Source organism: Cyprinus carpio, chromosome B19 (assembly GCF_018340385.1).
Source record: "Cyprinus carpio isolate SPL01 chromosome B19, ASM1834038v1, whole genome shotgun sequence".
In the NCBI taxonomy this organism is placed as follows: Eukaryota; Metazoa; Chordata; class Actinopteri; order Cypriniformes; family Cyprinidae; genus Cyprinus; species Cyprinus carpio.
This window is the reverse complement of record NC_056615.1, coordinates 24,940,763-24,953,540: the sequence shown is the minus strand read 5'-3', so window position 1 is coordinate 24,953,540 and position 12,778 is coordinate 24,940,763. Positions and strand designations below refer to the sequence as shown.

At 39.2% G+C, this 12,778-nt stretch overlaps 1 protein-coding gene across 2 annotated transcripts in view; it reads left to right on the top strand.

Moving 5' to 3' along the window:
* The first annotated feature begins 4,981 nt into the window (after positions 1 to 4,981).
* The window catches only part of LOC109063162 (nectin-2-like), a 147,697-nt gene continuing 139,900 nt past the window's right edge, over positions 4,982 to 12,778 (top strand). Inside the window, exon 1 of one of the 2 annotated variants that reach the window (XM_042745258.1) lies at positions 4,982 to 5,330. In XM_042745258.1, coding sequence (XP_042601192.1) covers positions 5,267 to 5,330 — 64 coding nt within the window. In that variant the 5' untranslated portion in view covers positions 4,982 to 5,266. The remainder of the gene's footprint in view (positions 5,331 to 12,778) is intronic. The other variant, XM_042745260.1, reaches the window with a different exon arrangement.

Below are 12,778 nucleotides of genomic sequence, written 5' to 3'. Positions count from 1 at the left end.
ACTGTCAGGGATCTGGAAGGAGGACCCAATTGCATTGTGAGTAACAAGGGTTTGACAAAACAGACCAATACAAGAGGGTAGTGAAGTGCACAAGTGATACCACAACAGGAAAACAGTAAACGGAAACAGCTAGGCAAGGCCACTGGAACAGCTTCAGACATCAACTGGCAGAATGCTATAGCAGCAGAGTGGGCGGCAAGACCAGGCTGATGGAGAAGACCACACAAGGCACCATAGAACAGAGCTCAGATACTTGACCATCGACTCTGAAACAGACCAAGTGCCAGGCAGGTAGAACCAGTGGCAGGACTCACAGGAACTTTAACACAAAAAAGACAAGACAAAGCTCCACAGGAACACAATTACTCCAAAGCAAGAGGATAGATAAAACAAAAAGTACTGATTAAAAAATTAAAAAAAAGTAACAAAATAAGAATAACCAGTTTAACCAAGACACCAACTTAATATCAACCAAATGCAAACCCAAAGATCAGGATTAGAAGAACTACTAAATTAAGAGTCAAAGCAAAGAGCAAGAACAAACAGATTGCTAAAACAGGGAGCAAGACAAAAACATGAAACTACAAGGGACTAGACAAGGGCACAAGACCAATAAGGCAGGGAGACAAGGACACATACGCCACCATATCCACAGACTGTGACAAACACAGCAATAGTGAGAGTAAGAATGACCACAAACCAACAAAGACAATAGGGCAAGGGGCACTATAAATAGGGAGGAAAACACACGAGGAACAGGTGAGCACAATTAGACCAACAAGGCTAACAAGAGGTTGTGGTAAAAGGGAAACAAGGGGGAGGGGCTAAAAAAGCACATCGCTGAGAAACAATCATGTGCTGACACAAGACCGACACAAGAAACAAAGACAAACAGACAGGCAAACCCTGACACAGACAGGTCAAGGAATTTGGCTACAGTAGTCGTATTCCTCTTGTTAAGCCACTTCTAAACTACAGACAATGTCAGATGTGTCCTACCTGGACTTAGGAGAAGAAAACTGAACTGTTGCCCAGTGGTCCAAAGTCCTCTTTTCAGATGAGAGCAAGTTTTGTATTTCATTTGGAAACCAAAGTCCTAGAGTCTGGAGGAAGGGTGGAGAAGCTCATAGCCCAAGTTGCTTGAAGTCCAGTGTTAAGTTTCCACAATCTGTCATGATTTGGGGTGCAATGTCATCTGTTGGTGTTGGTCCATTGTGTTTTTTAAAAACCAAAGTCACTGCACACGTTTACCAAGAAATTTTGGAGCACTTCATGGTTCCTTCTGCTGACCAGCTTTTTGAAGATGCTGATTTCATTTTCCAGCAGGATTTGGCACCTGCCCACACTGCCAAAAGAACCAAAAGTTGGTTAAATGATCATGGTGTTGGTGTGCTTGACTGACCAGTAAACTCACCAGACCTGAACCCCACAGAGAATCTATGAGGTATTGTCAAGAGGAAAATGAGAAACAAGAGACCAAAAAATGCAGATGAGCTGAAGGCCACTGTCAAAGAAACATGGGCTTCCATACCACCTCAACAGTGCCACAAACTGATCACCTCCATGCCACACCGAATTGAGGCAGCAATTAAAGCAAAAGGAGCCCCTACCAACTACTGAGTACATGTACAGTAAATGAACATACTTTCCAGAAGGCCAACAATTCACTAAAATTGTTTTTTTTATTTTTTATTGGTCTTATGAAGTATTCTAATTTGTTGAGATAGTGAATTGTTGGGTTTTTGTTAAATGTGAGCCAAAATCATCACAATTAAAAGAACCAAAGACTTAAACTGCTTCAGTCTGTGTGCACTGAATTTATTTAATACACGAGTTTGACAATTTGAGTTGAATTACTGAAATAAATGAACTTTTCCACAAAATTCTAATTTATTGAGATGCACCTGTACCAACACATAAGGCAGAATAGTTTCTATACTGTATTAAATGTCATGTCAATTGATTATTCATATTATATTTTATTACCTTGAAATGACCTGAAATGCTGAGATGCCTTTGTTCATATTAGGGATGCCACGGCCATATTGCATTGATTTGGGACCAGAGTCTGTGCAAAAGCGAACTCGGGACTTGATTGACAGATAAATCATGGTTGAACTATCAGCAAGATGCATGTAAAATGCATGCGCTCTTATTGCAATGTTGTTGTTAACTTTGAGGTTATTTTAGCTTTGTACATTTAGTTTAACTGCACTGTTAAATAGGGCAATTTTTACCATTAAACTGAACTATGTGCTTGTATTTTAGACACTTAGGCCTACATTGTTCTTGCTCCATCCATGTAATAACTGCGTCCTTCTATCAACCGAGTGTAATATCGACGTTATGATTCATTTCAGGAGTTGACAAAATTACAGTTCAAAATCAGAGCATAGCTCACATTCACTAAAATACTGAAACACTAATGATGCTGATTCAAAACGACAACGCAGGTGATTGACAGTCAAAGCATAGAACGGCCCGTCCCCGCAGCTGAACTGGAGGTTTTGATTGGTTTTGCACCCAAGTCAGACCTGTTTGTTATTGGCTGAAGCGCAGGGCTTAACCCCAGGAGCTTGAAAAGTGCCCGTCAAACTGCGCTTGCGCTCTCCATTGGCGCCCTCTTTGTCATTTTTTTTCTTTTTTTTTTTTTTGTACTTTGTACTTTTGGTAAAAAAATAAAGGTAGCGAAGTTGAATACTTAAGTTTTATTCTACTCAAAGTAAAAGTACCACAATTTAATTATACTCAAGAAAGTAGAAAAAATTTAAAATGTAGGCTACTCGAGTACTGTAACGAAAGTATTTGTAATTAGTTACTTTCCACCTCTAAGTGCATATGTAAATAAATATGTATATTGGATTGCAAATTTAGGATTCATATAAACAGATGATGAGATCTTTCATAATCTGAAATTGGACTGGATGGATTTCAGCCTGAAGAAAATTAGTTGATGTAAACCCTCTAAATTCCAGTTCATGGTTATTTTCAAGTATGAGATGGGAGAACTCCAAGTTCTGAGTTGTCTGGTCCAATTCTAATCAAACACCTGCAGCTGCTAAGCAAGGTCTTTGGGTTTACTTGAAAATGACAGCAGGTGTGCTGGAACTGAACTCTTCAGAGGGATAGATCTCCAGATGCAGGACTGAACATTGCAGATATGTAATGGATATTCTATTTAAATTATACCTGCTTGTAAGGTCTTAAAAAGACCATCTTTATTCAAAATGCTGTGGCTTTTAGTCCACATCTATATGCTAATGAACACTTATCGGTTAATAAAATTAACATTTAGCAGATATATATGCATTTAAAATATGCAGTCTGTCTTCTGGAAAATCAAAAGTAGGCTATTGATGAATCATGTTGCACTACACAGATCATTCTCCAGTCAAATCCTCTTTTAAAATAAAAAAGTTTCAACAGAAAATACATCTGGACAGAAAAGAAAACCGTGCTTTTCAAGCATTTCTTTAGGGTGAAGGGTGAAGCGTTCAAAGCGCACAGAGCCTGTGCAACCTTCAAACCTCGCAGCTTTTTTGAACTGCCAGGCAATACTTTGTCAGGCAACGTCAAATTTGCCTTGTCAAACTTCTAGTTTAAACTATAAACGTATACGCAAGCAGCCGTTTATGCGTAACCGAGGGGACGCTGTATTTCATTTGACAGATATCTCTCGCGCTCTGCATGCTAATGAACGTGAGCGCGTAATTGCGCAGATCAGTCAATAGATGGCAGCGCGAGGTCACTGATTAGTATGCAGGCCATTGCCAGAGGAGAAGAGTTCTAAATTCATCAACCCTGTCCTTCATACCTCGTTTTAATAAATCGCATTGTTTTGACAGTCGATCAACAGTATGGACATCCGTGTTAGTATGAAGCAAGTCAGGCGATATGCAGTTAAAACAGATTACCGTACAAGTTCACATTCAGAAAAACGACCAGAACATGCAAAAAGTCTTCTGATTTATGTTGCCTGACAATTTTGCCAGCGTGGGAAATTAAGTTTTTGTTTATTGTTTAATATTATAGTCGCTCCCCGGAATTGAATTTCGAAAGCATTTACCATTCACCATTTGTGAAGGCATATTTCTGAACCACATATAAACAGTGTGGCGTCCATTTATGGCATTAATATGATGCAATTAATTGAAATAAATTCTCAGCTGGAACAACAATGGCAGGAAAACGCTTTGCTAGAATGTATTTTACATAATCGACTGTCCTCTGTTAGATTATACAGTTGTTTACTGTCGCAATAGGCTATATCTAATTAAATTCACTGAAATAGTGCATCTAAATAGACAGTACATTGTGACAATTCTAAGTCAAACATCAAACGTACTGTCACAATGTACTTTAATATCCAATTAGAATCACGGAAATGGTGGATCTAATTAGATATTAAAATGGATTTTGACAGTTTTGATTCAAAATACTGCTATAGCCTACATTCCACACCATCAAACGTACAGTCATTAGATTTTAGGCTACTATATTCACTGTTTTGAGGAACTGCATTAAAGTTTAGAACTTGTGGATTGGCTTGGGCTGCCGAGATACACTATTTAGCCTATTTACGCGTAAAGTCCAGATATCTAATTACATAGGCTAGTGGATAGATAGTGGATTGTGACAGTTCTGATTCAAAATAATGCTATAGAATGCTATGCATTATACACCGTCAAACGTAGCTCCTGCCATTAGATTTTAGACTACTAAATTCACTATTTTGAGGCGGCAGGTGTAATTGTACTGTCTTAGCTATTTAATGTAGAATGTTATATATCACACAGCATCAAACGTTAGTTACAAACCAGGTAGGTAAAAAACAATTTAGCCTAAATCCCCGGTTCATTTCACGAACTGCTTACAATCTCGCACACAACAGTTCTCTTAACACGTAAAACCAGAATATCTGGAATTCACGCGTATCACGTCAGCCCAATCCACAAGTTCTAAACTTCAAAGGCGTTCCATTCTCTCCACGGCGTGACGCGACGATGACATCATAGCAATTCCATCGGTCGCGCTCTCGAGCTCCAGACAGAACAGAAGAAGTGAGCGCGTCGCGAGGCAGAGGACTCAACAGCGTTCGGCACAATAACATACCTGTGCACACTCCGGGCTTTACTAGCAGTTGGAGCGGACTGAGATCGCGATCTGACGAGCCTCAACAACACAGCGCCATACAATCTTTCGCAAAGTGAAAGATTTTATGCTAAAGTTTCCAGGATTTGTTTAACCTCGCGCGGACGAGAGCGGAATGAGCGACTTTACGATGATAAACTGTTGCCTGATTCTCTGCGCGTGTCTTCTGTCCAGCCAAGGTAATGTAACACAGTAACTTGTGGGTTAATCCCTTTTAATGCTCACCCGGTCTCTTTTGTTATTTTGAAACCTAGAGGTAATTTGCATGATGCTTACCTTTAGTGAGCGCTTAACGTGAAGTCGCCTGTCCCAAGTGTATTGAAACGCAAGTTGCATGCGTGCGCTACGCTTGTGCGCGCTGATTTCTACAGCTTACCTGCTTATCTGGGTTATCCTGGTCAACTTAATAAGAGCCACTGATAGTAACCCGTATCCCTTGCCTCGTACGCCATGTTACGCAAGGTGTGGCCTGTCGTGATCAGTTTGTTCTTAGGCTGGAAGACAGCAGGTGTAATTGTATTGTCTTTCCTAATCACCTACTTTACAGTTTGAAACTTTTATATCTATTATATCTTTTGTACTATATATAGGAGGCGAGAAATCCAACAGGGTTTAGTTGTTAACACTGCACAGGTCTGTGCAGCTGACTGTAACTCCTCAAAATGCAATGATGTCTGAATTTTATGCAAGTCTTCTGCTATTTTGAGATACAATTGTTATAAAATTGCATTTTAAGTTACTGTTCCCCTTATTTGCCACACTAGTCTTGCTGGTGGTGATGGTCCTAGACATTTCTTCCCTGGTGGTTTAAACATCACTGTGATTTGATGGCGTCTCAGAGGGGCTGCTTTCCTCTGATAAGGAGAGACATGTCTGTGGTTCTGTGTAAGCTGAGGCTACACTGCAGGACTGAAGCTCTGTGTGTATTTAAAGACTCAGGTTACATGTTTTAGCAACTAATGGCATTGTTTTTCACGATTGTAGCTATGATTCCAAAAACATTTTTGTACAAAGTTTTGCCTGTCGTCAGCAAACAACATGCGGAAGACTAATTTGCATCGTTAAAAAAAAATAAAAAATACAGCATAAAGACAAATTCACATCAAGACCGGTAACTACAAATTTATCTATAATAACTATATCGTTCACACCAATGGAAGAGAACATTCTGATTATTATATCAGTGTCTTTATCGTTTATCAGGTAAAAAAAAGATAATTCTGAAAGTGATTTCAAGGTTATCGTTCCTGTGTGTCGTTATCATAGCTGGACATTTCTATTTTCATAGAATTAGAGCTATTAAAACTTCATAGTGATGTTCCTTGGTGTGAACAGCACTTAAATGCAAAAAATAAGTAAATGAGATATGTAGAGCAATTTTTAGACTCTTCCTAATCTATCACTCTTGCACTTTCACTGTTTTATTGCTGCTTCTCCACTTGCACACTGTTCACACCTGACAACTGTTTGGGGAGTTTTCAAACCAGTTTCAGACCAGTATGCATGCACACTTGTTAACTACAATTCAGTGTGTTTACCTGCATGCTAGTCACATAAATCATCAGCTTTTTGGGTGCATGGGGAGGGAAACGCGACATTATACTGTCTGGCTGTAAATGAATCCTGATCCTGAGTCGTCCCCATGCAAATATTTCAGAAGAAATAAGACAAGCATCTTGGTCGTTGGATAAATGAGTTTTGGATGGATGAATCGTGGCAACACAATTAGTCATGCCAAGATCCCAGTGCCGCTCAACATGCGTGGGCACACTCTAGGGTTCGCCTCTATTAATTTCTTCATAGGATAAGGCGTTTTACACCTCAGGACGAGAGGAGGGTTATTACCATGCGCGCAAGACTTTCGATAGCCCATTAATCTTGTTGGTACATGTCAAAAGTTTGTGTATTAGTTCTCAGAGGGGATCTTCAGGGGTGAGGTGAAGATTTCTCGCAGTTGTCATGGAGACCCCTTTTCATTGGGGATCTGATGGCATCCATCTTGTTTTAGAGTCTTTGAGGGGAGTTTAAAACATTATTGCCAAGTGCTTAATTCAGTTTGGGATCAGGGAGGCGCGACAAATGGAAGTAGATACTTTCCTTATTGGCTCCCTTTGGTGTTCCATTACTGTCAGAAGCAACAAATGTCAGAGCGGCGGCAAAGAGCAACTCCCGCAAAAAGGCGTGATAATGTAGTTTCCTTGTCTTCCTTTTTTCTCCCCGCCGAACAATGCGCTTCTATGCCAACAGGTTTCCAAGAACAAAAGACCTCAGAGTCTGCATTGTCCAAAAGAAAATGTAGAATGAAACTCACACCTTCACAAGAAACCTCTCTCTGTCTTCCCCTCTGACAGTCACCCACGTTGAGTATGCAAGAGGGACTAAAATTACTGGCCTTTGAATGAGTGCCCTTTCCCCGCACCCCTGCTTCTTTTTTCTCTCGCTGTGCATTCAGAGCTCTGTCTCAAGCCTTTGTTCTGTTGGCTTTAGTGATTGGTCGCCTGTAAGACCCTCTGTCTCTTCCACTTCCATTGTTTATGAGTGTCTTTAGAGTGGAGCGCAGGAGAGCGTTTTTCACTGAGTGTGTTGACGAAAAAAAGTTCCCCCGCCTGTCCTCGATTTACCTCTGTCTCACACAGTTTATACATCGTTATGGTCCCACTGTCTAGGAGCTGTTTCTGTGGTCTCTTATTGTAATGTAGATTATGTATTTGAAAAGACTTTAAGTTTCAGAGTGAACAAAACCGAAAATTGTTTGATAGGCGCAATCTTGTTCACTGGACTCGAAAATATGCTGCAGTCGTAAATGGGGAATCAGATGTTTGCTGCAGAACAGATGGAAAATCTGTTCTGTGTCTCTGTCTGTCTCCCGATTTATCTGTTTGTCTCACGGCATGTAAGAGAGACTCTCTGTCTCCTTGTCTCTGACTCTCTCGCCTCCCTCTCTCTCTCTCTCTCTCTCTCTCTCCTCCTCTGCCGCTCAGCATTGAGGTGGTCATAACGGTGCCGTTCGTGAAGGCTGGAGGACTCCTGGAGGCCAGCCATGCCGTCTTATCACCCACCACTGTGCCTGATAAAATGAAGACTAAAGAGAGGGATTTTTGTGTGGGCTCTGAGATCAGCCTTTTTCGTGACCCTGGGCTCATTCAAAGGGTTTTTCCGCCCTCTTTAAAACTTTCTACGCCTTCAACTCTATCAATCCTTTAAGCAAAGAGCGACAGCCATCTCACTGCTGTGCAGCATTGATATACCTCAAGCGTTTTGGTTAGGGTTTGTTTTAAACCTTTAACTGAAGTAAAAAACCTTTTATAGGTTCAGCCTTGTGCTATATCCTAACCTGGTGGGATGTGATAAGTTTACAGCTAGAAATAGTTAGGAAACAGTGTTAAGTGTGCCAGTCTTGGATTTTGTAAGACTTGTAAAGTGTTCTTTAAAATTTAGTTAAATTTAAGATTTAAAATCCATTTGACTTCTATTTACAATGTAAATGACAACATGGATGTTAATTACTATTTGCATACTGAATAGCAGTTGGTTTTCTTTCCCGTAAGTTATCTATTTGTATATTGAATTTTGATTGTGTTGTAATCTTTTATTTGATCTTTTTTTAGAATTGAGTTGACTGTAAAACAGTGCTGTGTGCTGCTAAGGGGTAATAACAGAACAACAGTTTGAAAGTATTTTTTCACTTATTTACAACATGATCTGTATTTTCATGGGTTTTTAAAAAAAGATTTTTTGTTATAAGAGACAAAAAACTATTTTGTGCATCAAAATCCATCTTTCTTTTAAAAATGAACTTGCTTTAAAAACAAATCAACTAATTTGTTACTAAATGTAATATTTTGTCGTCAGCGCTGTTGTCCTGACATGAGGACCTTTGCTGATCCAGCCCACCTATCTCTTTCCCGCTTCGATTTCTGTCGATTTTCTGATCTGTCTTATCTTAATAAAGGCAAAAATAAATATTAAAGTTTTTATAACATGCACATTACATGGTAGGGCTTTAAAGAAGCAGAGGTACAGGGAGTACACGCATTTCCTGGAAAACCCACAGTAAAGTGAAAGTCGTGACAATTGCCAAGTATGGTAACCCATACTCGGAATTGGTGCTCTGCATTTAACCCATCCAAGTGCACACACACAGCAGTGAGAAGTGAACACACCGTGAACACACACCTGGAGCATTGGGCAGCTATATCCAGTGCCCGGGGAGCAACTGGGGGTTCAGTGCCTTGCTTACGGGCAGAGCGCTGTTCATTAACTCCCTCCCCCACCTACAACTCTTGCCAGCACCGAGACTCGAACCTGCGACCTTCGGGTTACAAGTCCAACTCTTTAACCATTAGGCCACAGTTGCCACTAAAGGGTGTATTGACTACGCTTCAACATGTCTGTCAGAGGCTGTAATACATAAATTGACAGGCGTTTTTTATAAAATGTAGATCGCCACCTTCTTGTTTAAAAAATTAAGGCAATTACTAAAGTTTTTTTTGTTTTTACATGATTTGTTACTTTTAATTACCCCGTAGCATATTTTGACTCACATGCTTGACAGAAAAACAAATGTGGATTCTAAACTAACTCTGTTGTGGCATTGTATGTGCGCAGAACCAAAGTCTAAAACCTAGACTTACTTCAAACATTACCACTTTCAAATGTTGCTGTGCAAGTGCTATTTTTTTCCTTGGGGAAAATGCTAATCTAGTTCTTTGCGGCTTAACTTGTCTTAAAATTCAGGTTAGCTGTCCTTTCATCTGTCAGATGGATTGGTGGTGGATTAAGCACAAGAAGCACATAAATGGTGCTCTTTCATAGCTCAGATGACTTAATGGAGTTCTCATTTATGTTTCATGTAAGTAGAACCATCTCATTTCTGTTTGGTTTTATTGCTCATAGGAATTCTAGGAGAAACATCTGAATAATTGAGTGTAGAGCTATAAAATGAATGCATCACAGACTACCCAAAGTAATTTGATCTTGGGAGAGTTGATGAGAAATACATGAGTGCATATTGAAATCTGACTTTTATTAGTTTAACGTGTCCATACATGCAGGTGAGCATCCGTCAGAAGCATCGGTGATGGGCATTACGTGTTAACAGCGTTTGCCTGAGCCAGCGCAAACTACGCTGATTCATTGAGATCCTCTTGAGGGAGGAGCTGAAATTGCCTTAATTAGCATCTGATCTTCTTCAGAAGCTCGCTGCTTGATTGACTTTCTTCGCCCGCGCCGTTAACACGGTGCTTTTAATTGTGCCGGCTAACGTGCGGTTATATCTGTATGTGCTTAATCTACCTTTTTAATAGAAACCACACTTCCACCTTAGCAGACCTCTGTAATTTACAGCGGTTTTAACCTCATTACCAACAATAAATTCGTTTAATCTAAAAGAAGGCTTACAGGATCTAATTTTCTCATCTTCTGCTTTTTATCTGAGAGATGAATTTGAAGACCATGTCATTTGCAATTTGTAATTAAACCTTGCCTGCGTTATGGTGATTTGGGCCTTCATGTGCCAGTGTGTGAGGAACTGAGGAACAGTACTGGAATGTTTCTGTTTTAAAGCTCTTTTGGTTAAAGTCAACTTGCAACCTTTTTTTATTTTCATAATGTGACTGTTCTGAATGAAACCATATTTAATGATGGGGAAAATGTAGGAATTAATTGGATTGTGCACGTTGTCACAATTTGGTGAAAGATTATGAAGACCTTTCCTCAGAATAACATGCACTGACGGTTGTTAGTGACTTTTTGCATGGTTGACAAGTAAATGGTGTCCAATTTTGATTTCATGTTTTGCTTAAATGGCTGTAAAAGCATTTTTTTGCTCCATTTTTAATATTTGTGGAATGATGATTTGGACGTTTGAGATCAGTTTGCAAGAAATTGAATAATAGCACTGGAATGTTATGTTAATGATTAAAAGCTCATTTTTAAAGTCAAGTGCTTTTTCAACCCATTTTACATGCACCGTGTGACACGTTTCTGAATGAAACAACATTTAACAAGAAATAAAATGTTGGGAACCTGATTGGATTGTGCAAGTTTTTAATTTGCTGGAAGGTTATGAAGACAAACAAATGAGATAATTTGTGTGTATTAAAGTAAATAATGTCAGTTTTGATTTCATATCGACTTTATAGGTAGTTTGAAAATGACCATTTAATCAATTTATATGCAATAGATGTACTTTTTTTTTTTTTTTTTGCTAATTTTTTAAACATTTGAATCCTTGCTTTACGTCTGTGGAATGGTGATTTGAGCCTTTGTGATCTATTTGCAAGGAATTGAATGTATTTTTGATTAAAATGTTTTTCAACATCTCTTTTCAAAAGTCAAGTAGTGCAATCTCAACCCATTTTACTTCCACATTGTGACGTTTTTCAGAACAAATTGATATTTAACAAGCAAAAAGGGGGGGGTTGATTTGGATTGTGCATGTTGTCTCAATTTGATGAAACGCAAATGTGCGTTTTTCTTGATAATAACATTCACAGATGAATTGTTGACCAGACCTTGAGTGTGCTTTAAGAAAGTAACGTCAATTTTGACTTCAAGTTAAAAGCAGTTTGAAAAAAGGTGGCGAAATGACCATGTAAGCAATGTAGATGCAGTATAAGAGCAGTTTTCTTTGCTCTGTTTTACTTTTTAATTTTTTGAGCCCCTTGCGTTATTCTTGTGGAACAGTGATTTGGGCCTTTGTGATCAGTTTGCAAGGAAATGAATAAATTTGATTAAAAGCTCAAGTTTGTTCTCAACCCGTTTTACTTCCAAAATGAGACCGGATTCTGAATAAAACAATATTTAACATGAAAAACAATAATAATTTATTGGTTTGTGCAAGTTGTAACAATCTGATGAAAGACAAACATGTCTTTTACTTTAGAATAACATTCACTGATAAATTATTGACTGCAAGACCTTGAGTGTGTAATAGGTAATTCATGTCAGTTTTGACTTCATGTTGACTTGAAAAGAGGTAGAGAACTGACCATGTAAGTAATGTAGATGCAGCAGATGAACTGCGGTTCCTTGGTTGATAACCAGGGTAATGGAGAATGACTTCCAACCAGAGCTGTTATTCTAAGACCTTGGGAGTAAACAAAGCGAAATAAATAAGTTTTATCTCCTGTATGGTTTTAAAGTTTGGTTCGGTGAATTGACATGACAGGCATGTCTGAAGCTGCAGACTTAAACCCTGGAGAGATTTTTCGGAGTTGCTGGCATCCAAAGCTCTGAGTTGAAGGGTGAAAGGCTAATGCTTCTTGAGGCTTCCACAGACCTCCAGTCATGGTGTTGGGAAAAATGACTTCCGTGGGGAAATTTCATAAATGTTTATACGAGCGGCTGACTGTGATGGCCTAGTCCTTCTGTGTGTGTGTGTGTGTGTGTGTTTCTGCTTTTTAATTCCAGCTGACTTGGTGGTTAAATACCACTGGCAGTTTATTCAGCTCTTTGTAGCGATGGAAATGGCTAAAAAAGGTTTTAGTAACTGAGCAGGAACAGACGGGGGTCTGCAGACTGTAGAATTGCAGAATCGCACAGACTATTGCAAGATATCCAGGCATGGCAACACACTCTCTACAAGCACACAGGAACATTTTTTTTCACTAACGCTTAGTCCACT